This window comes from Mus pahari, chromosome 5 (assembly GCF_900095145.1).
Source record: "Mus pahari chromosome 5, PAHARI_EIJ_v1.1, whole genome shotgun sequence".
NCBI lineage: Eukaryota > Metazoa > Chordata > Mammalia > Rodentia > Muridae > Mus > Mus pahari.
In genome coordinates this window covers 146,892,380-146,919,215 of record NC_034594.1, presented here as the reverse complement: position 1 = coordinate 146,919,215, position 26,836 = coordinate 146,892,380, and the positions used below count along the sequence as shown (strand labels likewise).

The 26,836-nt window shown below is 39.7% G+C and overlaps 1 protein-coding gene across 1 annotated transcript; it reads right to left on the bottom strand.

Annotated features, from left to right (window-relative positions):
* Positions 1 to 17,978: 17,978 nt before the first annotated feature.
* LOC110322591 (olfactory receptor 10X1-like) lies at positions 17,979 to 18,974 on the bottom strand. The gene has a single exon (XM_021199286.1). It carries the CDS (start codon positions 18,956 to 18,958, stop codon positions 18,017 to 18,019), a length of 942 nt encoding a protein of 313 aa, XP_021054945.1. The 5' UTR covers positions 18,959 to 18,974; the 3' UTR covers positions 17,979 to 18,016.
* Between the last annotated feature and the right edge of the window lie 7,862 nt (positions 18,975 to 26,836).

Here is a 26,836-nt window from a genome sequence, read left to right as displayed (position 1 = left end):
CTCAAGTCTAAGATTCTGTTGGGGAAAGGAGATGATGACGAAGAGAGCTGTGGATGAATGGGTTCTCACAGACTCTATTTGGATTTTGAGGACATGATTGTTTGTCAAACTTGTCCATCTTTACATCTTACCATTTGTCCACCTATGAATTGGATATGTGTACTTGGTTTTCCTAACATAGTTACAAGATGAATGGGGGAAATGTCCTTTCCTGCTTATGTTTCTATTCTCCCAAGATCTGTTTCTAGATAAAACTGGCCTAGGAAGACAGACAGCGTAGACCTCAGATTAACAGGGATGAGGATGGCAGAGGTAACTGCAGACTGTTGGTGCTTTCTCTCACCTGAATCAGTTTAAGAATATGATGATTTTTTTTTCTCTCCTACAGCTCTGGATTTCTTGACTGGTGTCATGGATACATGTCTTCTTGATTTTGTGGTCTACTAAAGCTGTCACAGATGAAACAGCCTACCTCTTGAGGTCCAGGCTAAGAATATGAATTGCTTATCTATCATGACATGTTAAGGGAAGCGTGAGATGTAATAAACACATTCTTGATCTGCTCTGCAGTAATGAATGCTTCCTGTGACTCCAGAAGAGTAGATTTGCTAACACAGTCATGGGGTATAAGGACATCACTGCATGCAATGGAATTTACACACCCCCACCAGTAGTTGATGATAAGGAAGCTGAAAAATTCTTATCATTAAAGTAAAGTGTGCTATTCCGGGGCCTATTATGATGCTGGTGTAAATGATCATAATACATTGCTAGTTTCATGAAAGGCTAGTACATAAATTGTGTGTATTGCATAGTTCATAATGACAACAAATGACTAACTGGCTTATTTACTTCACTATAACTCTTTTATATAGATTTTAAAGCTAATAATGATAATAAACAGCTATGCCAGTAGAGTTTGTGTGGTTTTTATATTACATTTTTTGTCATTTTTATTTTTAGAGCTCGAGATTGAACTTGGGGCCTGAGACATGCTAAGCTTATATTATACTACCAAGCACCACCCCAGCCCATTTTTATATTAGAATTTTCTGATACAAGTGCATAATGAAAGTTTTATATAAATAGGATGCATGCTGCACCTATAGCAGCCTCAGATGGCTTCTGTTTTCCACGTTTCTTGATTTATTTATACCATCTAGGCTTATACAACTACTTAAAGTCACCTAATGGAGTGTTTATCAGAATATGCAGCTCTTGTTAAGTGATGCACAGCTACAGTCCTTTTTGACAGATTAGATGGGACTATTAGGAATCGGAGATTTCTAGCTATGTCTCAGCTTTAGCCCAATGTTTCTCAACCTTCCAAATGCTGTGATTCATTAATATTTCAGTTTCCCGTGTTGTGGTGACCCCCAATCCTAAAATACTACTTCATAACTATAGGTTTTACTGTCAGAATAGTAATGTAAATATCTCATGTGCGGGATATCTGATGTGCAACCCCTGTGGAAAGGGTTGTTTGGTTTTCAAAGGGGTCTGGAGCCAGAGGTTGAGAACCTCTGCTTAGCCTAATGAGGAAAGACGATGACAGCTCTCAGAAAGACAGGTAAAGCACAAGAGAAAACCTGCGGGTTCTGTCTGACATCCTGAGTGTAAGGAAGTGGTAGACACGTGCTGTCATTGCTTACAAATGTTAACTTGGGTCCTAGATTTAATAACTCTAAAGGATCGTATTTGCTATGCTTAACTAAGAAGAAGAGGGGCTATGGCCGAAAAGGATGGGGGGATGAAAAGGAAAAAGTGAGCCAGCAAAGGATGAACAAGAAATATTTGAAAAAATGACTTTGCCTGACAGAAGAATAAGAAAGAGACCAGAATTTATCCAGAGGAGGAAATCACAGGACTTACAAAAGGACAAAAGTCTAGCGTTGTGTTCTGGAAGTTAAAAGACTAGATATTTCTTTATTATTACCACAAAAGCACCATCCCATATCCACTCTCTCCCCCCTCCCCTTTGCTCCTCAACCCACCTACCTCCTCCTGCCCCTCTGCTCCAGTATCCCCCTATGTTGGGGCATCAAACCTCTACAGAACCAAGGGCCTCCCCTCCCATTGCTGTCAGGCAAGGCCATCCTCTGCTACATATGTATTTGGAGCCATGGATCCCCTCCCTATACACTCCTTGGTTGGTGGTCCCTGGGAGCACTGGGTGGTCCGGCCAGCCGATGTTGTTCTTCCTATGGGGTTGCAATCCTCCTCATCTCCAGTCCTTCTGACAGCTCCCCCATGGGGTCCCTGAGCTCTGTCTGAGGGTTGGCTTCAAGTATCCTCATCTGCATTGGTCAGTTGCTGGCCCTACCTCCCAAGGAGCATTCACATCAGGTTCTTGTCTGCAAGTGCCTCTTGACCACAGCAACAGTGTGCGGTTTGGTGTCTGCAGCCAGGATGGATCCCCAGGTCGGTCAGTCCCCTATGGCCCTTCCTTCAGTCTCTGCTCCATTTTTTTTTTTTTTTTTGTTCTCTTTCTTCTTTTGGATAGGAAAATATCTGGGTTAAAACTTTGAGATGGGTGGGAACTCCCATCCCTTGACCGGGGGCGTGCTTATCTGCTGGAGGTGGTCTCTACAGGTTTTATCCCCCACTATTCTGCTTATTTTGGCAAAATCATCCCCGTTGGGTCCTGGGAGCCTCTCTTTTCTCTGATGTATGAAACACTCCAGTGGCTATCCCCAGTCCTCATCTCCCCCTGCTACATGTTTTTATTTGATTTCCTGACCCTCTGTACAGGTGAGGACGTGCAAAAATGGGAGGAAGATTTTTCAGGAATTGAACAGGTAGAGTTCTTTAAACTTTTCCCTGCAGTTACAATAACTGGCAAATCCCTTTTACTGGACATTTATGATACTGTCCTATGATTCGTACTGTGGGATTTGGTCTAGGATCTCCATGGAAACCTCTTTATACATATCTAGATTGCAGACATAATAAATGGTACAGAGGTTGGCCATAGACCTCTCCTCACCTTCTTGCATGATGAAAATCATTTAAGATTATTTATAATTCTTGACACAATTTAAACAACATGCAAGCATTAATCTATATTGTTTTTATTTAGATTTTAAGGTATTTATTGTTGTATGTATTATTTTACTGTTTTTTTCACAGACTTTTTAAAATTTAATTACTTCTTTTTCATTTATTTCTAAAATTTGATTTAATACTTATGGGCATTCTGTCTGTGTATATGTTTGTATATCACATATGTTCCTGGTACCAGGGCAGGACAGAAAAAAAAATCTTTGCAACATAAGTTGTCTACAATCTGAACTGAGAAGACATTAAATGACAGCTTCAGCAAAATTGAGTTTTTTCTTTTTAATGTGTCTTCAGTCATCAGTTGTTCTCTGTTAGCCATTCTCTCTGGACTTCAGGAAGATGGTGTGTACTATATAAAGCAACAAGAATGTGAGTATCACAGTTGGGAGGCTACCACAGCATTGCAGTGTTCCATCTATTTTGCCTCTAGTTGGAGACTTGCACAAAGGAGGATAGTATTATGGAAGACACATTTGAAAAGAGGGAGGAGAGAGAGAGAAGTCACATGGAGAGACAGGAAGTAAAAAAGTTGACAAGAGGCCAAAGCTGCTATTAGTATAGCAACTCATGCTCATGGAACAAACACATTTCAATAGGGCATGACTCTGATATGATGAAGCATCCACCTCCTTGTGTAGTAGACCCTCCATGACGAGATTATTTCCTCAAGTTCTATCTCTTCAAGACCTTCCCCTTCCATCTTAACTCTGACATACTGAGAAAAGGGAATAAACTTAAGGCTCTGCTTATTTTGAATTTATATTTTTAAATATGCTCTTTAAAGTCAGCTAATAGAAGAAATAACAAAAACACACACATATTTTTGTTTTGAATATTCATAGTTACCTTTATCCATAATATCTTTTATGTAAAGCTTTGGATAATATTTTATTATTGAAAATTTTATACATGTATACAATATATGCTGATAACATCACTTCCTCCAGAGTCCCCTGGGATCTCCCAACATGTTTCCCCTCTGAATATCATGCCTTCTTTCTTTCTTTCTTTCTTTCTTTCTTTCTTTCTTTCTTTCTTTCTTTCTTTCTTTCTTTCTTTCTTTCTTTCTTTTTTTCTTTCTTTCTTTCTTTCTTTTTTTTGTTTTTTTCATTTTTCGAGACAGGGTTTCTCTGTATAGCCCTGGCTGTCCTGGAACTCACTCTGTAGACCAGGCTGGCCTCAAACTCAGAAATCTGCCTGCCTCTGCCTCCCGAGCGCTGGGATTAAAGGCATGTGCCACCACGCCCAGCTGCCTTCTTTCTTTTTTAAACTAATAACCCACTAAGTCCAATTAGTGCTATCCACATATGCATAGGTGTGGGGCAGTACACTGGGAATTGAGCAAGCTAGAGTGGTGACACTCCCAAAAGTATGTGACTCTTCGTCCTTCAGAAGTCATCAGCTGGCAGTAACTTCTTAGTTAAAGGTAAGGCCCTGCCAGCCCCTGCCCAGTAGGTGTTGCAGTTCTGATTGGGTTGATCTTGTGCAGATCTTGTGCCACCCAACAAAGCTGTCATAAGTTCATGTGTGCTATATCCATGGCATATCCAGAAGACAGTCTTTCAACACAATTCTCCCAATCTTAGCTCATGTACTACTTATATTTCCTCTTCTGTAATGTATTGACTGATAGAGGTGACCATCTAAATTTGAGCAAATAGTGTCATTTAGTTTCAATAGTTGGTTTTTCCTCTTATTAAAAATAGATGGTTTTTTGTTTTTTTTTTTAAATAGATGTTTTTCTCATGTAAAATATTCTGATTATGGTTCCCCTCCCTCTATTCCTTCTACTTCTTTTTCACCTTTATTCCCACCCAGATCAACTCCCTTTCTGTTTCTAGTTAGCAAATAAAAGGATTTTTTAAAGGGATAATAGTATATAAAAATATAATAAGATAAAATTAACACATCATAATGGGACAAGACAAACAAACAGAAGGAAAAGAACCCAAGAGAAGGAACAGCAACAACAAACAAGTAGAGACCCATTTCTTCACATTCAGAAAGAAAAATACTAAGTGAAACCTGTCATATGCATGGCAAGAACTTGGACCAGATCCATGTAGACAACTGTGTGTGCTTCCTCAATCTCTGTGAGTTCATATGACTTCTGATCACATTGATTTATAGGGCTTCATTTACATGGTGTTCTCCATTGTCTCTGGATTTTACATTCTTTCTGCTTCCTCTTCAGCAGGGCTCCCTGAGCCTTGAGGGGAAAGATTTCATTGGAGACATTACTTTCAGAGCTGAGCACGGCAAGGTATGTCACTCTCTGAATGATTATCTCACTATGGCTCTGTCTGTTGTTCCTTTCTGCTTCAGGTGGAAGCTTCTCTGATGATGGCTGAGCAAGGTACAGATCTATAAGTATAGTAGAATGTCATTAGGAGTCATTTTATTGCTACATTAAAAAAAATAAAAGGAACAGTAGTATTTGGATTTTCCCTAGGACTCTGGGTTATGTAGTCTCAAGTTCATGGTCACTCAAGCAGTGTCAAGTATGGGTTTCATCTTGTGGAGTGGGCTTTCAGACAAATCATATTTGTCAATATTGGTTGTTTACTCCCACAGATGTAGAGCTGCCATCACACTAGCATATATTGCAGGCACTACCCCACTGTAGATCAAAGTGTTCGTGGCTGGGTTGGTGTTTCTGTTTATCCTTTGGTAGCATTGCAGACTACTTTCCTCTATCAAAAAATCTAGCACATAGGGGTGAAGGCTCTATGTAGGTACTTGCTCGACCTTTCCATGTTCATTGAGTTTGTAGGTATTGTTTTCAGCAATGGGATCTGGCAGGTAGTCTGCTAAGAGCAATCTACAGTATTGACAACAGCCTGAATTGTTTGAGGATTCACGTTGAACCCTTTGATCTGGCTAATTTAAGGGATTTATTTATTCCCCTTTAAGGACCTCCATCATACTCATAAAGCTTGTTTTAAGATCTCTCTGTCTTGTGCTTCAGCTATGTTGAAATACTCAGGGCTTCTTGTAGTGTTGCTCGACTTTAGTGGATACATCTTATTCTGGCTGGTGTTTTTTCATTGGAGTCTAGACATGTAGGTTTTGGGAGATTGGAATTATGGGTGCTGATACCTGGTCTTGGCTTTACTGGGTGAGTAGTTTGTTCCTTGGTTCCTTTTGCAATCATCGTTTTGTAGGAGAGTGTAGTGGCAGCTTTGTTGCCTCTTAGAAAACTCTTCTGGGATCCTGATAGATGATGCACCACTTCAGGTTCCAGGGAAAATGTGCTTCCAGATATTGGAAGATGACACTTAGGGGATGGTCTGACAGTGGGCTGAGGGAGTCAACAGGATGGAAGAAAACAAGGTATTCCATCAGGATATGCTTAGTTCTCCAGAAATAGAGATGAAGAATAGGAGATGACAAAGCAAATGTTTTACTACAGAGCTGGTGAAGAGACCAAGAAATTGAAAGTGGAGGAATGTAAGGATCTCTGCAGTTTCTTTGCTGCTTCGCTGACTAGAGAGGTCTGCCAGTTAGAGTCCATGGATAGAATACAGCAATATGTTGGGCAAATGAAATTTGGAGGAGATATGTATGATGCATTGGAGATGAGAGTCAGGGAGGGAAAGGGAGGATGTAGCAGATGGTCTGCTACAGAGTTGGGGATAAGACTGGGGAATTGGTTTTGAGGTGTTGAGGGAGAGGTAAAGACCTGCAGTTAGCCTACCTGCTTCTATGGCTGGAGTCCAAGTTTCAGTAATTTGACCAATTATTAACCTCTACATTAACCCCTATTCCCTGTGAAAAGCAAATTCTTTCATTAAGTTTGAGAACATCTCTATTTAAGCGGAAAACATAAATATGTAGAAGACAGTTTAACAGCATAGGCATTTAGCCAAACAACAGTACACACATTCACCCTCCAAAGCATAGGGCCTCCTTGTTTAAAAAAATGTTTTAACCAGAATTAGAATAACAGAAATGAAATACCTCCGGCAGGGGACAATGCACAGGCAGCCTGGTCCCCAGTAGAGCAGAGGCTTTGAACTCTGGTGACCCGGTAGGTAGGTGACTTCTGCCTGCAAGGGACAGCAGGTGTTTGCCCATGCCTCTTGGGCCCCTGGCTTCTGTAGCAGCTATAGCATCCCGCAACTTCCCTTACCTCAGCAGAGAAGTGTGTGGCCATCAGTCAAGTAGGGCAATGCCCCAAGTCCCTGGTTCTGTCTGGATTCCACCACCACAGTTACCTGGCAACAACCAGGTAAGTTGGAAACATTATAAAAGAGGTGGTTTACCCCCATCCTCTCTCTCTTACTCCTGCTTCTCAGTTGCTTCTCTCTTGTTCTCTTGCTCCCCCTCTCCCTGCATTCCCTTCGCCCCTCTCTCCACACGGTCATGGCTGGCCTCTACTCCCTACTCTCTCCCTCTCTCTGTCTTTCTACAATAAATGCCTTAAAACCATGGACTGGTTCACTGGGATCTGCAGTGCTGGAACAATGGAGCAGGTCTTCTTCTAAAAAATCTAGACTAATCTCCAGCAGGGATCCCTCCCTGCATTCTCAGGCACTACTTACTGAGTCAAGCTCCCCTCCTGAACAAGCCTAAGACTCTGCTCCCTGCTGGAGTGAGCCAGAGCTCCCTCCTCCTCATCTTTTCCCCTTAGCCCTGGGCAAAGAGCTGCCCCCTGATTCATTCTCAGCCTTTCCTCCGCATTCAGAGGCGTCTGGGATGTCCAGGAGCCTGAGAACCTGTCCTCCTTGACTTCCATGCAGGCCAGGACACCCTGAGCCAACTTCTGCAGTTCCACTGGGACCCCAGACTTTGCCTTCCCAACCGCAAAGTCCCAGGACCCAGCCGGAGCGGGACTTGCCGCAGCCCAACACCCACCTAGTGCCACCTGGATTACACACAGTCAAATTTCCTACATCCTGCCTTGCCCAGTGGCTCCAGTTCTGGGCTCAACATAGGACCCCACGTTTAACCCACACTCCTGTACTGGCTGGTTTTGTGTGACAACTTGACACAAGATGGAGTTATCACAGAGAAAGGAGCCTTCCTTGAGGAAATGCCTCCAGGAGATCCAGCTGTAAGGCATTTTCTCAATCAGTGATCAAGGAGAGGAGGGCCCAGCCCATTGTGGCTGGTGCCATCCATGGGGTGGTAGTCCTGGGTTCTATAAGAAAGCAAGATGAGCAAGCCAGGGGAAGAAATCCAATAAGCAGCACCCCTACATGGCCTCTGCATAAGCTCCTGCCTCCAAGTTCCTGCCCTATGTGAGTTTCTGTCCTGACTTCCTTTGATAATGAACAACCACGTGGAAGTGTAAGCTGAATAAACCCTTTCCTCCCCTACTTGCTTCTTGGTCATGATGTTTTGTTCAGGAGTACAAACACTGGCCAAGGCACCTCCTTTGGGACAGTTCTTGAATCCAATTAGAGAGTGGTTGGTTGTCCCATAGCCATCATACAACACACCATACCAGTGGGCACATCTTGCCTCTTAGTTCAGTATTATAAGTAATGTAAACACATTTCATTTACTAAATTTTTCCAGGCTCTAGTAATCACTGACCCATGTTAAGATAGTCTTTTTAAGTTCCTACACACGAGAGTAAATACATGGCTTTTGCTTCTCTATCTACATTTTATTTTAATCCTCCAGTTCCAGTTCTAGATTTAAATATGGTATCATTTACCCACATCATGAGTAAATACTATTTATTTCAAGATATTTATATTTCTTGGATTACAAATAAAACAGTTTCAGTAACAGAAACAACTTAAAGTAACATCATTAATGCTTACATTTTTTTTTAACAGGTTGAGCATAGCAGATGTGTTCTAAACACGATTCAATGCAAAGCAAGTCACTAGAGTTAGTGGTAACCTCAGTGATCTGTTAAGTGTGACTATTTTCTTTCTTTTTAAAAAGCATTTATTGTATATCCTGACCACAGTCTTCCCTCCTTCCCCTCTTCTCAGTCCTTCTCCCCATCTCTCCTCTGCCCCCTCCACCCCTCCTCAGTTTCTTTTTAGTGAAGGGCTAGGCTCAAGCCAGTCATGGCATATCAAGTTGCAGTAAGACTAGGCACCTCTTCTTTAGTAAAGCCTAGACAGGAAACTCAGTATGGTGAAAGGGTCCCAAAGGCAGGCATCAGAGTCAGAGACATCTCCTGCTCCCACTGCTAGGAGTCTCACAGGAAGACCAAGCTACATAGCTATAGCATATTGTCGAGGGCCTCCTCAAACCCACGCAGGATCCTTGGTTGACAGATCAGTCTCTGTGAAACCCTATGGGGTGAGATTAGTTGATTCTGTGGGTTTTCTTGTGATGTTCTTGACCCCTTTGGCATCTACAGTACTTCATCCCCCTCTTCTGCAGGATTTTTCAAGCTCTGTCTAATGTTTGGATGTGGGTCTCTGCATCCATGTCCATCCGATGCTGGGTGAAGCGTCTCTGATGACAGTTGGGCTAGACATGAATCTATGAGTAAAACAGAATACCATTAGAAATCATTTTACTGACATTTTTCTCTTGCCCTTTGTGTTTGGTTCTATCATGGGTCTCTGGGATATCCAGCCTCTGGTTCCTAGCCCTCTGGGGTCATTGGATGAGCTCCCCCTCCTGGCATGGACCTCAAGCTGGAACAGTCACTGGTGAGCCACTAACAATTTTTTGTGTCGCCTTTATTCCAGCACATCTTCATAGGCAGTAAAAATTGTATGGTGAAGGTTTTGTGGCTGAGATGGTATGCCAATCTCTCCGTGGGAAGCCTTGTCCGGCTACAGAAAATGGTTGGTTTAGGCTTTGTATCTCCTATTGCTAGGAGTCTTAAACTAGGGTCACCCTCACAGAGTCCTGGGAGTTTCCATTGCCTTAGGTTTCTAGCTTGTCCCAGAGATAATCCACCCCATTCCAGTTGTCTTTCCCTGTACTCTCCAGTCCTCCCATACTTGATTCCCCCACTTCCCATCCCACCACCCCTATCTAGTTCCTTCTCCCCATCCACTCATGAGGATTATTCTGTTTCCTATTCTCAGTGAAATTTATATGACTCCCTTGAGTATTCCTTGTTATTTAGTGTCTTAAGGTCTGTGACTTGTAGCATGGTTATTCTATCCTTTACTGCTAATATTCACTTATAATTTAGGATATACTGTATTTGTCTTTCTGGGTTTGGTTTGTTCTATTCAGGGTAATTTTCAACTTTCATCCATTTGTTAGCAAGTTTCATGATGTTATTGATTTTAATAGCTGGATAATTCCTCATTATGAAAATGCACCTGTACTGGCTGGTTTTGTGTGTCAACTTGACATAAGCTGCAGTTATCACAGAGAAAGGAGTCTCCCTTGACAAAATGCCTCCATAAGATCTAGCTGTAAGGCATTTTCTCAGTTAGTGATCAAGGGGGGTGGGTTCCTTGTGAGTGGTACCATCCCTGGGCTTGTAGTCTTGGGTTTTATAAGAAAGCAAGCTTGTTGTGGATATTTGGGGCTGATTGTATTTGTTGTTAATTTTGTTCTCCTGTGAACAAAGAATGAGTCAGCACTCAGGTGATTGCCTGTAAACCTTCTTCCCACCTTAATTTATAAATAAGGATAGAGCCTGTGATTGGGAGGAGAAAGTGGGGAAGGTGGAGCTGAAAGTTTTTAGGAGCAAAGGAGAGAGAGGAAGGATGACTGAGGAGGAAAAATAAAAGTGGAGCAGAAGCACCTGGCCTGGAGAAACTGCAAGTTACAAGGGGTCTCTTATATGGGGAAGATGTTAGTGTAGTGGTAGATCTTCCCAATCTATGCACACAGCATGTATTCATATTAATTGAGTTGTGTTTTCATTGCCTGGGCTTATTTGGGCTGGAGATTTACTGCAACAGAAACTGAGCAAGCCAGGAGAAGCAAGCCAGTAAGTAACATCCCTCCACAGCCTCTGCATCAGCTCCTGCTTCCTGACCTGATTGAGTTCCAGTCCTGACTTCCTTTGGTGATGAACAGCAATGTGGATGTGTAAGCTGAACAAACCCTTTCCTCTCCAACTGCTTCTTGGTCATGATGTTTGTGCAGGAATAGAAACCATGACAAAGACTTTGCCACATTTTCTTTATTCATTTTTCAGTTGAGAAACATCTAGGTTGTTTCCAGTTTCTGGCTATTATAAATAAATCTGCTATGAACAAGGTTGAGAAAGTGTCCTTGTAGTAGGATAGAGCATCTTTTGGGTATATGCTCAGGAGTGGTATAGCTGGGTGTTGAGATAAGTTAAGTCTCAGTTTTCTGAGAAATTGCCATATTGATTTTCAAAGTAGCAGTACACGTTTGCACTCCCACCAGCAATGGAGAAGTGTTTCCCTTGCTCTACATCCTCACCAGTATGTTTTGTTCACTGTGAATTCAGATGCAGAGATCTGGTTGAAGTCCATACATTAGCATTGCCATGGTATTTGGAGCATCTCCTATCAATATGACGTGTAGAAATTCATTTCCATCACCTCTGATTTGTTAATAAAAAGCTGATTCATTCTATAACTGGGGAAAAAAGAATCGGATGGGACTTCTCATCCCAGTCAAGGGATTATGAGCAAAAAGAGAGAAGAGGAGAGGAGATGGACCAGGAGTTATTGCCATGATCAGATCACCATGAGGACACACATGGACTAGGATGAGGCAGGGAGTCTCAAATGTAGGTAAAGACCCACATGGCTGGGAAATAGCTTAGTAAGGTTAGAATAGCTCAGAACCTCTCCAGCTTAGGGCTTGCAGCTTGTTAATAAATACATTTGTTCTCGGTGTCATTTATTTGTAGCTAAAATAGACTAGACCATGCAAAGAAATGCCTTATCTTTATTTGGGAACAAAAAGGGTAAAGAAAAGGCCCCATAATTAACTTTACAAACTGTTATTTGTGTCTTTGATATTAGTCACTCTCACAGGTTAAGATACAATCTCATAGCTAAGGATGTTAAACATTCCTTTTGGTGCTTCTTGGTTATTTGAGATCCCTCTATTGAGAATTCTCTGTTTAGTTCTGTACCCCATTTTTAATTGGGTTATTTGTTTTATTAATATCTGTTCTCTAGAGTTCTTTATATATTTTGGATATCATTCCTTTGTCAGATATGGAGTAGGTGAAAAACTTTCTCTGTTTTGTAGGCTACCGTTTTTTCCTTTTCGTGGTATTCTCTGCCTTGTAGAAGTTTTTTTTTTTTAAGATTCAAGAGTCTTATTTGTTACTTGTTGAGCTTAGTGCCTGCACAATTGGTATTCTGTTCAGGAAGTCTCCTGTGCCAATGGGTTCAAGACTATTCGCTACTTTCTATTCTATCAGGTTTAGTGTATCTGGTTCTATGTTGAAATCTTGGAAACATTTGGTCTTGTGTTTTGTGTAGGTTGATAAATATGGATCTATTAGCATTCTTCTACATGCAGAAATCCAGTTAGATCAGTACTGTTTATTGAAGATGCTTTCTTTTTCCCAATACATGGTTTTGTCTTCTTTGTCAAAAATCAAGTTTCTCTGGTGGGTTTGTGGGTTTATTTCTGGGTCTTCAATTAGATTGCATTGACCTATCTGTCTTTTTCTATACCAGTACCATACAGTTTTATTGCTACTCCTTTGCAGTACAGGTTGAAACAAAGAGTAATGATACCTCCAGAAGTTCTTTTAGTGTTCAGGATTGTTTCAGCTATCCCAAGTTTTTTGTTATTGTTGTTGTTCTTCTTGTGTTGTTTTGTTTTTCCATACAAAGTTAAGAATTTTTCCTTCAAAATCTGTTAAGAATTGTGTTGGAATTGCAATGGGGATTATATTGAATCTGTAGGCTGTGTTTGGTAAAATGGCCATTTTCAGTATGTTAATCCATGAGCATGGAAGATCTTTCCATCTGCTGATATCTTCCTAAATCTCTTTCTTCAGAGACTTGAAGTTCTTGTTATACAGATCTTTCACTTGCTTGTTTGGTGTTACACCAAGATATTTTATATTTTTGTGGCTATTGTGAAGGATATCATCTTCCTGACTTTTTTGTTTGCCTGTCTAACTTTTGTATAATGGAGGGCTAGTGGTATCTTTTTGTATCCAGCCACCTTGCTGAAGTTGTTTATCAGTTGTTTGAGTTCTATAGTAGAATTTTTGGGGTATTATATGTGTACCATCTACAAATAGCAATACTTTGACTTCTTCCTTTCCAGTTGTAACCCACTGATCTCCTATACTTGACCAATTTTTCTAGCTAGAACTTCAAGAACTATATTGAAGATACAGGGAGAGAGTAGACAAGCTTTTCTTGTCCCTGATTTTAGTGGACTTGCTTTAGGTTTTCCTCCATTTAAATTGATGTTGGCGATTGGCTTGCTGTGTATTGCCTTTATTGTGTTTAGTTAGGTACGCGCCTTGTATCACTGATCTCTCTAAGACTTTTTAGACAAAGGGTTGTTGAGTCTTGTCAAAGACTTTCGAACATCTAATGAGATGGTCATATAGATTTTTTCTTTTAGTTTCTTTATATGGTGAATTACTTTGATGGAGTCTCATATACTATACCATCCCTGCATCTGTGAAATATAGTCTACGGATGAAGCCCTCTTAATCATCGTGGATTATCTCTTTGATGTGTTTTTGGATTTTGTTTGTGAGTATTTTATTGAGTATTTTTGCATCAATATTTATGGAGAAAATTACTCTGAAATTCTCTTTCTTTGTAATGCCTTGGGTTGGTTTAGGGATCAAAGTGACTGAGAGCTCAGAGAATGAGTTTGGTTGTTCTTTCTGTTTCTAATTTGTGGAATAATTCAGAGCATTGGTGTTAGATTCTCTTTGAAATTCTGGTAGAATTCTGTTCTGCAACCACCCAGCACTAGGCTTTATTTGGTAGGGAGACTTCAAATGATGGGTTCTGTTTCCTTAGGGCTTTTATTCCTATTTATAGCATTTATCTCACCTTAATTTAACTTCAGTAAGTGGTACCTATTGAGTAAATTGTGAAATTCTTTTGGATTTTCCAATCTTGTAAGGTACAGTTTTTTGAAGTAACACCAACTAGTCTTTGAACTTCCTGTGTGTTTTATGTCCCCCATTCATTTATGATTTTGTTGATATTCTCTCTGACTTTTAGCTAGCTCCAATAAGGGTTTGTTAATTTTGTTGATTTTCTCAGAGAATCGACTTCTTTTTATTTCAGTGTACTGATTTTAGCCCTGAGTTTGATTATTTTCTGCTGTCTATTTCTCTTGGGTGTGTTTGCTTCCTTTTGTTTTTAGAGCTTTCAAATGTGTTATTAGGATGCTAATATGATATCTCATTCATTTTTTATGAAGTCAGTGCTATGACCTTTCTTCTTAGCATTGCTTCTATTGTGTTTCATAAATTTCAGTATGTTGTACCTTAATTTTCACTGAACTCTAGGAAGCCTTTAATTTGTTACTTTATTTCCTCCTTGACCCAGTGGTCATTCAGTAGAGAATTGTTCAGTTTCTATGAAATTTTAGACTTTCTGTTGTTTCTGTAGTTGTTGAAGTTCAGCTTAAATCTATGGTAGTCTAATTGATGTTTTTAATTTTTTTTTCAATTATCCTGTATCTGTTAGCACTTGGGTTGTGACTGAGTATATGGTCAATTATAGAGAAGGTTCTTTGAGATTCTGAGAATAATGTATATTCTTTTGTGTTTGGATGAAAATTTCTGTAGCTACTATTTCAGTTCATTTGTGTCATCATGTCTGTTGGTTCCATTATTTCTCTGTTTCGTTTCTGTCTGATGACTATGTTCATTAGTGAGAGTGGAGTGATGAAGCCTATTAATGTGCAAGTTTTGATGTGTGATTTAAGCTTTAGTAATGTTTCTTTAACAAATGTGGGTGTCTTTGTGTTTGGGGCATAGATGTTCTGAACCGAGACATCATCTTGGAAGTATTTTCTCTCAAGTATGGATTGTCCTTTGCCATCTCTTTTGACTAATTTTGATTAGAAGTCTATTTCATTAGATATCAGAATGACTACTCTAGCTTTCTTCTTGTGTTTGTTTGCTTAGAAAATGTTCTTCTGGCCCTTTACTCTGAGGCAATATCTATCTTTGATATTGAAGTATATTACTTGTATAAAGCAGAGTGATGAATCCTGTTTTTACACCCATTCTGTTAGTCTCTGTCTTTTTCTTAGGGAATTGAGCCAACTTATCTTAAGAGATATTAATGATTAGTGATTATTAATTCCTTTTATTTTAATGTTGCTGTTGTTGGTGGTAGTGGTGTGTGTATGTGTGTGAGAGAGACTCTGTCTGTCTGTCTGTATTTGCTTCCCTTCTTTTGGTTTTGCTGGTGTGGGATAATTTATTTTCTATGTTTTCTTTGTTGTAGTTTTCTTCAGTGTAGTCAACTTCCAAAGCTTTGGTTTTAGTTTTCTTTCTAGTACCTGTATGGCTGGGTTTGTGGATAGGTATTGGTTTAATTTGTTTTTCTTTTCATGGAATTTCTTGTTTATTTCACCCATGGTGATTGAGTATTTTGCTGGGAATAGTAGACTAGACTGTCACCTGTGGTCTCTTCAAATCTTCAAGACCTCTGTTCAGGCCCTTCTGTCTCTATTGCAAAGTCAGGTGTAATTCTAATTGGTCTGCTTTTATACGGAACTTGGGTTTTTCCCCTCACCTTTTAGTGTTCTTTCTTTGTTCTGTAATTTAGTGTTTTGGTCATTATGTAGCAGAAGAACTTTCTTTTCTGCTCCAATCTATTTGGAGTATTGTAAGCTTTTGTGTTTTAGCTTTATTTCAATTTTCAGGTCTTGAGATGTTTTCTTTATCTGTTTTCTCACCCCCACCACAGGTTTTCTTGGCATTCTTTAAGGGATTTATTGATTTTCTCCAATTTATTGTTGGTATTTTTTCCAATTTCTTTAAAGTATTTTTAAATTTAATTTTTAAGGACCTGTACCATCTTCATAAAGTTGGTTTTAAAGCTGCTTTCTTGTGCTCCACCTACACTGGAACATTCAAGTCTTCCTATCATAGTACAGTGGGGCTCTGGTGACTTCATATTGCCCTGGCTGTTGCTTGTGTTGTTACACTGGCATTTAAGTCCACGAGTTTGGGATGACTCCAGGTCCTATCATAGTACAGTGGGGCTCTGGTGACTTCATATTGCCCTGGCTATTGCTTGTGTTGTTACACTGGCATTTAAGTCCACGAGTTTGGGATGACTCCCTGATTTATTAGTTTGGCTTTGTTGGATGGGAGCTTTGTTCTTTTGTTTCTGTTTTCACTTTGGTCTTCTGGGCTTTATGGCCTGAATTTCTGATGGTTTGTTTGACTTCTGAACCACTATGGACTGTCTGACCATGTTAGGGGCTTAACTTGTGGCAACTTGCTTTGTCTTTGGTGCAGCTGGGGTTGGGGGTGGGGAGGCTGTTCTCTGTGTTTCTGACTATTGTGGCCTGCACCTGAGGAGCTGAGGAATGCTGGAACTGGGGCAGCATCCTGGCTATGGGGTGGCAGTAAGTTGGAAGGAGGAGGGCAGCTAAATGCTATTTGGGAAACCAAGCCTAGGGTGTGGGGTAGGTTAGTTGACAGAGGCTCATTCACCTGTTCTTCTCACTGCTTTGCCAGGCCACGTGTGACTACTTTCATTCATTATTTCAGTTGTCTTTTTAAAAACGCATATATGTACTGTATCTTCACACGGAATTTACACCTTTTATAGAGATCATAGTTAATTAACTGGAAAAAATGAGAAATGCTTTCAAGGAAATTTCTAGCGTTTTATGTCCAGATTGTAAGATCCCTCACTGTTCTTCTGTTGCAAAATTTGATCAGTGGTTTTATTTTTTAAAACTTATTTTATTAGATATTTTCTTCATTTACATTTCAAATGCTATCCCTAATGTCCCCTATACCCTCCCCCCACCCTGCTCCCCTGCCCACCCTCTCCCACTTCTTGGCCCTGGTGTTCCCCTGTATGGGGCATATAAAGCTGGAAGACCAAGGGGCATCTCTTCCCAATGATGGCTGACTAGGCCATCTGGCAAATATAGAAGTGGATGCCCACAGTCATCTATAGGATAGAACACAGAGACCCCAATGGAGGAGCTAGAGAAATTACCCAAGGAACTGAAGGGGTCTGCAACCGTATAGGTGAAACAATATGAACTAATCAGTACCCCCAGAGCTCGTGTCTCTAGCCTTATACATAGCAGTGTTTCTTTTTTATTCATGAGAGTGTAAACATTTAACACTAGCTTTACCTGGGATTAAATGCTATATATATGGTTTTTCCTTGCTTAAATTATGAAAATGCAATTTGGGGGTCAAATATTTCAATATCACAGCAATAGTATATGAATATCCTTGTTACAGAGAATAAAGAAATATATTTCTAATATCGAACATTCCACAAATCACAGATCATGTAGGTATTGGTATCTGGAATGTCTTCAAGAGTTCTCCTATACTTAGAAGTTAGTATTTAAAGGTCAAGTGATGCCACAGTCATTAATAAAGTATCGAGTAAAAGATTTATTAACCAGTCACCAGTGTGCTGTGAAGACTTAACAAATGGGTCTCTATGATTGTGTGTATGTATATCCTACGCATATCTATGTTTGTACAATAGCTGGTCATAGGGCTTTAGAAAATAAATCTCCAGCCAGAAATAGTTTTCCTACTTGAAAGTCTAATCAAAGGCATTACAATCTATGCCAGAAAACTTAAATATTTAATCCAATGGCTAATGAAGGCTACTGATCATGGAGTGTTAAGTGTTAAGCTTATCATATTGCTTTATTTTATTTCTCACTTGTGGATGATGTAGGAGACCCAGAAATTGATTGGCAGAATCTCCATATTACAGAACAAAGAGTAACAAAGAAATTGTATAACTTTCCTCAACAAGCTTACAAAACGCCTGGGAAACCTCAGTTACACATTCCTATATCCAAGCCATTCTACAGAGGTGACATAGCAAATGCTCCAGTGACTGATGAAGGAATAAAATGTTAACAATAATTATATAAGGTTATTTTTCAACACTACTGTCTTTCTCATGATCTTTCTGAAAGCATTCTTCATATCCTTATTCCTGAGTGTGAATATGATTGGACTGAGGAATGGGGTAATGACAGTATACGGAACTGCTATGAGTGTGTCATCTCCTCCGGAGTTTTCTGGCTTCATATAGACAACAGATGCAAAACCAAAGTGGATGAGGACCACAGTGAGGTGTGAGGCACAGGTGGAAAATGCCTTTTGTTTACCCTCAGCTGAAGGGATCTTGAGGACAGAAGAAAGGATGAACACGTAAGTCAGGAGGATGAGCAAGAATGTACCCAGCAAACCAGACACTGACATCAGTGTTACAACAAATTCTGTGAAGTTACTGTCTGTGCAGGACAGCCTCAGAACTGCCCTCATATGGCAGAAGAAGTGTCTGATGAGGTTTGGTATGCAGAAAGACACCCTGAATATCAGTGTTGTCTCAATGAGAGAAATAAAGAAGCCTCCAACCCAAGCAGAGGCCACAAGTTGTCCACATGCAACATTGGTCATTAGAAGAGGATATCTGAGGGGGTTGCAGATGGCCAGAAATCGGTCGTATCCCATCAAAGTGAGAAGGATACAATGTGTTCCTCCAAGGCCCAGGAAGAAACACATCTGCAAGCCACAACCTGTGACTGAAATGCGGCTGTCCTTGTCTATCAGATCCACCAGCATCTTGGGGATGATAGTCAGGGTGTAGCAGGTCTCAGAGAAGGAGAGTGCACTGAGAAAGAAGTACATAGGAGTGTGGAGAGACCTGTCCACCCAAGTCAAACCCATGATGGCCAGGTTGCCTGCAAGAGTGACCATATACAGGCAAAGGAAGACCACAAAGAAGGCGGTCTGTACAAGTGGGTAAGCTGAGAAGCCTATGAGAATGAATTCCTTCAGGATTGTTTGGTTGATCATCATTTCCTGGGTTCCTGAAATGTGAAAGAACCAATAAACCTTCAATCCTTCTTATTCTTTCATATATTCAAATAAAATGCATGATGTGAATATAAGAGGTCATGAGATTAGAACATGCAATCAATTGTCTATCAGTTTTGCAAAACTCAGCCATGTAGGTAGAAGATGCAATTTCCTAGTTATACATTCATTTATGCAACAATATATTAATTTTAACTTATTATGCCACCAGAAAGTTCATTTATTGTTTTCTTACAAATGTTGACTCTCAATTAAAAACCTTAATGCTGTTTATGGGTGACCTCTCTTGACTTATTGATCCTATCTCAATCTTAAACATCTATGCCCAAATGCAAAGGCACTGAAATTTGTCAAACTTTACTAAAGTTCAAATAACACATTGAATACCACACAATAATAGTGTGGGATTTAAGTTCCTCACTGTTACCAATACACTGTTCATTTAAATAGAAACTAAAGAGAAGAACAATAAAACTTTTGTTTTTACGAAAAAGGTTCTATAGATATATGTTATATCCATTTTGTTGATAACATCTGTTAGTTTCATTCCTGGGAGAAGGGAAGGGGAGAAGTAGGGGCCCACAGGATCAGATGTGGTAAAAGACAGGAGACAAGCCCAGAGGGCCAGGAGAATGAATGAAAATCTGGCAGCTAAATGAAACAGATGTAGATACCCACAGCCCTACATTGGACAGAGGTCAGGGACTCATATTATTAGTTAGGGGGAGGATAGAAGGCCCTGAGATGGGAACGTGACAAGAAGACAACAGAGTGAACTAATATGCACCCCTGAGAGCTCTCAGAGACTGAGCCACCAATCAAAGAACATACACAGACTGCAATGAGGCCCCTACCAGATATGTAGCAGACATAGAGTTCAGTCCCTTGTTTGGCCTCAGTAGTAGAGGATGTAGCAGAAACTTGATGTGCCAGAGAAGGGGAGTAGTCAGGTGAAAGGGAGACACCTCTGGGGAGTAGAGGAAGGGGAATGGGGAGGGACTCCGTGAGGGAAGACTTAGAGGGGGACAGCATTTGCGATGTTAATTAATTAACTAATTAAAAAAGAAAATGTCTAACAGATTTGCATACAGGGTCAGTATTATGAGGCATTTTTCTTAGTCAAGATTCTCTCTTCACAGATACATGTAGGTTTGTGTCAAGTTAACCAAAAAGCAAGAAGACTGAAAAACACAAAAGTAGTCGAATGTATCTTGTATAATGTTATGTCTGTTAAGTAAAGACTGCAGCTTGACTTTCTAGAAATTTTAGGACTAGGTTTGGATAATCACTTAAAAAACTTTTTGGAGAAACCTGAAATCATCATTCATACTTAGTCCTAAAACATTAAAAGAAGCACACACACACACACACACACACACACACACACACACACACACACACACACACACACACACACACACACATACAGACACACCTTTGGATACTCTAAGGGGACAGGTGGATAGATGTTAGAATGCCCCAGGATTCTTAGGGTTCACTGGAGTTATCAAGAGGTCTAAGACTAATAGAGAAAGATTCTGTATGTAAGCTTAAAACAGGAGGCAACTGATATCATGCCTACTTTTAAATGCAAGCTCATCACACAAAAACAAATGCTGTGAAGTCTCCATGTGAATTCTTCAGTAATTCTTCATTTATTTAATTTCATTTCACCAACTTCCACAACATGATACTTGTCTATATAATTAATATATTCAGTTTCCTATTAGGCAGAGCTATTTTTCCTGTCTCACATGTCAACATATTTGATAACTAGCATTTATGGAGTGTATATTTCCCCAAATTCTTTCAAGTGTTTATCCATTTTTCACTTCACTGCATAAATATGAGAAGCATAAGACAGCTGTGATCCATGTGGGATGGCTGAGATAAACTTACTTTGGAAATAGTTATATCTACTAAGTGGCATATTTATAACTGGAACCACACTGGTTTCTCTCCATTCTTTCTATTCCCCGCTGTTTTCTCCTTTAAGAATGTGACCATGATCATTGTGTCTTTATTCCTCAACATGACTTTCAAGGTGACACTTTAAGAAATCAAGAAAATAGTTGAACAAGTGTCCATATGAGATGGTGGAGGATCATGTGTTGAGGCTCAGAGAGCCTTGTGGAAGTGTTGATGGAAGGATTGAGGGATCCAAAGGACAAAGATTTCATAGGAAGACCCACAGAGTCAATTAACAGGGACCCTTGAAGGCTCCCAGAGACTGAACTACCAACCAAAGAGGAAGCCTGAGCTGGACCTACCCCCCACTCCCACCCCCATCTAGAGCTGATGTGCACCTTGGTCTTTATTGGGTTCCCTGGCAACTGGAGCATGGGGAGTCCCTGACTCTGTTGCTTGCATACCTGCCTGCAGATCCTGTTCCCCAACTGGCTTAACTTCTCTGGCTTCCGTGGGTGAAGATACACCTAGTCCTGCAGTGACTTGATATGCCAGAGTGGGGTGACACCTAAGGGAGTCTAACCCTACTCTGAGAAGAAGGGGAGGTGGAAATGGGGGTAGAAGGTGTGAGGGAGGACTCAGAAGGGCAAGTGATACTGGAATGTATGCTGAATAAATAAATAGATTAACAGCAAACAACAACAATATAAACAACAACAATAACGAAGAGAAGACAAGAATTCCCAATAAGTGTTGTACAGATAACTTAAGGATCAGAAAGTGACTAATCTAGAAATAGTGTGTCTGTTTTACTTTTTCACTACTTTGAGTTTGACCATGTAGAGTTTGACCATAGTGCTTAGCTTTAGCTCAGGCTACATTAAGCTTCTTGTGGAAGAATCTGTCTCGCCATTGTCAGAAGAGGCATAGACATATACTGTAAACATATAAACAGTTCCAGAGAGAGTGTACAATCCTGTGGACTCCACCTTACAGCTTTCTTTCATCCTATTGTCCTCAGATACACTTAGATGTGTCTTTGATTCTTGTGTCTTGTTACACCTTCAGATCATTCTTTGTTCCCTGACTTCCACAGACAGTATGCTGAAATTGTCCTTGCTTTGCCTTTCTGCTTTCTTTCAGTCACCTTGTCTCAGTATCTTATATTATGTAAATGCCCATTTCTCTGTTTGTTTGACTAAGGCTGTAATACTGGGATTGTTTTGTAGGAAACCAGGGCCTTCTTTGTGAGTTATTTATTTTAAGCCTCCTTAACATTGAATTCTCTGTCGTTTTTCTGATTCCAAAATTTGCTTTTAAGTAATTGTTCCATTTCCTCCCTGATTAGATTTCTGTAGTATTCAAGGCTTTCATCCCACTCTCCCAAGGAAAATTAAGTCCTACTAGGGCCTTTTCATTTTCTGTAAGGCACAGAAACACATTTCTTCCATTAGTAGATGGAACATTTCTTACAAATTTATTCCATCTATCATATACACCAAAGTGCTTATACTTTCACTTTACAGCAACTGTGCAATAAGTTCAATTTTAAGTATTCTAAATCAAAAGGGTTAAATTATTATATCAACAATATAATAGAACACATTTACAAAACAAGATGCTGGTTTAGTTTCTGTGTCTTTAGAAAAAACCCTGTGCTTTCTCTATAACATACTATATACAAGTAAATGTTAGAGTTCATTGTACATGTATAACTTCATTCTATAACACAATTAGGGGGTGGGTATAGTTCCTAAGGCCATTTTTAATTTAGAAATATTTTTAGATGAAAACACAGGAATGATTGCATTTATGTGTTTGTCATCATAACCCTGAGGAAAGTGATGCAGGACAGTTGTGTGAGTTCATAGCCAGCCTAGGCTCAACAGTGAATTCCAGGATGGGACAAATATAAGAAAGCACTACAGTAGGAGGACCAGCAGTCTCAATTAACCTGGACCCCTGAGATCTCTCAGACACTGGAACACCAATCAGGCAGCATATACCAGCTGATGATATGAGACCCCCGACACATATCCAGCAGAGGACTGCCAGATCTGGGTTTAGTCAGAGAAGATGCACCTAACCCTCAAGAGACTGGAAGCCCCAGCGAGTTTAGAGATCTGGTGGGGTAGGGGTTGGGGATGGGGGCATCCTTGTTGAGACAAGGGGACAGGGAGGAGATATGGGGTGTGGAACCAGGAGGGGACTAAAATCTGGAATTTAAAACAAACAAACAAATAAATAAATAAATAAATAAATAAATAAATAAATAAAAGAAATAAATAAAGCACTACAGTGTAAATTCCTGCCCTTTTTCTTTAAAAAACAACAACAACAACAAACAAACAACATGGCATGAGAGATCGCTCAGTGCTTATGAGCATTCGCTGCTCTTCCATCATTGCATTTCTGTTCCTGTTCCTATCATTCAGGCCACACGGTTTGCCTGTAACTAACTATTCCTCCAGGGAATCTGACCCCTTCTGGATTCCTTTGGGTTACACATACCCATGGCATAAATACACACACACACACACACACACCATATAAATTAAGATTAAAAAATAGGTGGAAAGAAAGGAAGCGTGTTAGACTATTCTGCGGTGTAAACAAGAGCTAGTATACATTCCCAACAGCCCTTTGCTTACCTGCTCACATCTTTGTGCTGGACTTTGCTGGATGAATCGTCATACCACTGTTTGGTTTTCAGTCTCTCCCTCTACTCTAGCTGTAGAATTAGGATGGGGCTATTGGATCCCAAATGCATTTTCAACTCTGAAATGAATCAACTTGTGCCCATTTTTATTTGTTTATCATTTTTTTAAACTAAAGAGCCATATACTTCTTCAAACTTTAAGAGAAATGGCGAATGAGTGAAGACATTTCATTATTAATAAAAGAGAGCAGTCACAGGATTTGGAAATTTTCCTACCTTGTTGGTTCATTAGGTTACAAAGGATGTCACTGCCACTGGTAAGTTCTGAGAGGTAGTCTTCATGGTTTTTGTAGAAGCATATGTTGTTTTTCACTCAAAATAAGAAAGGAGTCATAAAAATCACTGGTCTAAGGGTTCAGACTCTTTCTTTTATTACTGATATTTTTTTAGCGACCTTAAGAAAGTGACTACACCTTTTGTATTTCAGTTTTTGCAGTTAGCAAATGATTTCCTCATTTGTGTAGATTTAATCTACTTCATGGCTCAACATTTGTGTGATATGGGATTAAATAGGCTGGGATCATGCCTCACCAAACACTAAATGACAGAGGGCAGAGCCTTTTATTCTGCCATTGTGTGATAGTGTGTGATTATTATTAAATGTTGAGGTTCTTCACCTCTTGAGGTTTGTATACTTGTGGTTAGGAGAGCCTGGGAGATCCCTGTTGTCTTTCATCAGAGAAAGAAGAAAACTTTTTTTCTCAACTTTATAATTTGCTCTCATTAGTTATAGGGCTTTGTGGAACATGTGACTGAAATATTTCTGCAAATCCTTGTGGGTTTGAGATATACAGAATTCACCATACCCATAAAAAATTCTGTTGCTTGCTAAATTTTGTTTTGGCAGGAAGCCTAAATAAAATTCATAATACTAATGAGCAGTTAGTTCACTTTCATTGATGAATATACTGCCTTATACCAAACCTTATGACAGAAATTTAAAAACAGTTACAGAATGTCAGTTCTTGAAAGAACATCCAGCATTAACATTTGTTAGTTACATGAAAAGTTAACAGTATGACTCTACTAAATTACTATGGATGGCTGATGTGACTGAAAGTATTTGTATACATTTTAATCATCTGTTTATCAGTTGAAAGATATCCAGGCTGTATCTGTTTCCTGCTGTTGTGAAGAGTAGCAATGAGCCTGGCTGAACTATCTCTGTTGCAGGATGTTGAGTTCTTTGAGAATAGGGGAAGTAGTCATGGAATTTGGTCACATGGTAGATCTAGTTTCCTGTTTTTAGAATTCACACTGAATTCCATGGTGACTGTACCAGGGCAGTGCCATAAACAGTGAATGAGTGTTGACCTTGCCTGGCATCCCCACCAGCACTGTTTGTCAGCTGTTTTCTTGATCTTAGTCATTCTGAGTTGAGCAAGATGAAATTGCTAAGTATTTCTAACTTGAGTTTCCAAGACTGCTGAGGATGCTGAATACATTTAAATAAATATTCTAGCCATTTTTATTTCTTATTTTGAGAACTTTTTTTCTTTCAAGTCAGTAACCCTCCCCTTTAATAGAGTCATTTGTTTTGTTTCTTTGTGTTTTGAGTTCTTTTTTATATTCTGAATATTAATTCTCTTTTGGATGATAGTTGGCAAAGATTATCCTCCATTCTGTTGTCATTCTCTTCACTAAAAAGATTGTTTCCATTCCTAATTGGCCATCACTGGGAAGAGAGGCCCCTTGGTCTTGCAAACTTTATATGACCCAGCACAGGGGAATGCCAGGGCCAAGAAGTGGGAGTGGGTGGGTAGGGGAGCAGGGGCAGGGGGAGGGTATAGGGAACTTTCAGGATAGCATTTGAAATGTAAATAAAGAAAGTATCTAATAAAAATACATAAAAATAATAAATGCACACAGGATTGTGCTACATTAAAAAAAAAAAAGAACAGAAGCAATAGAAACGAAGTTACTTGGCTTCATCAGAACCCAACCCTCCCACAATACTAAGTCCTAGATGCACCATCACCACAGAAAAGCAAGATATGGATGATGCATGATGATGATGATGGAGGACTATAAGAAGGACATAAACAACCCCCTTAAAGAAATACAAGAGAACACATCCAAACAGGTGAAAGAATTGAGCAAAACCATCCAAAATCTAAAAGTGGAACTAGAAACAATAAAGAAATCACAAAGGGAGACATCTCTGGAAATAGAAAACCTAGGAAAGAAGTCAGGAGCCATAGATGCAAGCATAACAAAACGCAAGAGATAGAAGAGAAAATCTCAGGTGCACAAGATACCATAGAAAACATTAACACAACAATCAAAGAAACTGAGAAATGCAAAAAGATCCTAACCCAAAACATCCAGGAAATCCAGGACACAAGGACCAAACCTTAGGATAATAGGTATAGATGAGAAGGAAGATTTCCAACTTAACTTAAAGGGTCAATAAGTATCTTCAACAAAATTATAGAAGAAAACTTCCCCAACCTAAAGAAAGAGATGCCCATGAACATACAAGAAGCCTACAAAACTCCAAATAATCTGGTCCAGAAAAAAAATTCCTCCTGTCACGTAATAATCCAAACACCAAATGCACAAAACAAAGAAAAAATATTAAAAACAGTAATGGAATAAGGTCAAGTAACATATAAAGGCAGACCTATCAGAATTACACCTGACTTCTCACCAGAGATTATGAAAGCCAGAAGATCCTGGGCAGATGTCATACAGACACTAAAAGAGCACAAATGCCAACCAAGGCTACTATACACTGCAAAACTCTCAATTACCATAGATGGAGAAAGCAAGGTATTCCATGACAAAAACAAATTTACGCAATATATTTCCACAAAATCCCAACACTAACAACAAAAATAACAGGATGCCACAATGACTTTTCCTCAATATCTCTTAATACCAATGGACTCAATTCCCCCAATAAAAAGGCATAGACTAACAGACTGGTTACATAAACAACACTCAACATTTTTCTGCATACAGGAAACCCACCTCAGTGACAAAGACAGACACTATCTCAGAGAAAAAAGGTTAGAAAACAATTTTCCAAGCCAATGGTTCCAAGAAACAAACTGGAGTAGCCATTCTAATATTGAATAAAATCAACTTTCAACCTAAAGTTCTCAAAAAAGATAGGGAGGGACAATTCATACAGAGCAGCTAGAGACACGAGCTCAGGGGGTACTGGTTAGTTCATATTGTTGTTCCACCTACAGGGTTGCAGCCCCCTTCAGCTCCTTGGGTACTTTCTC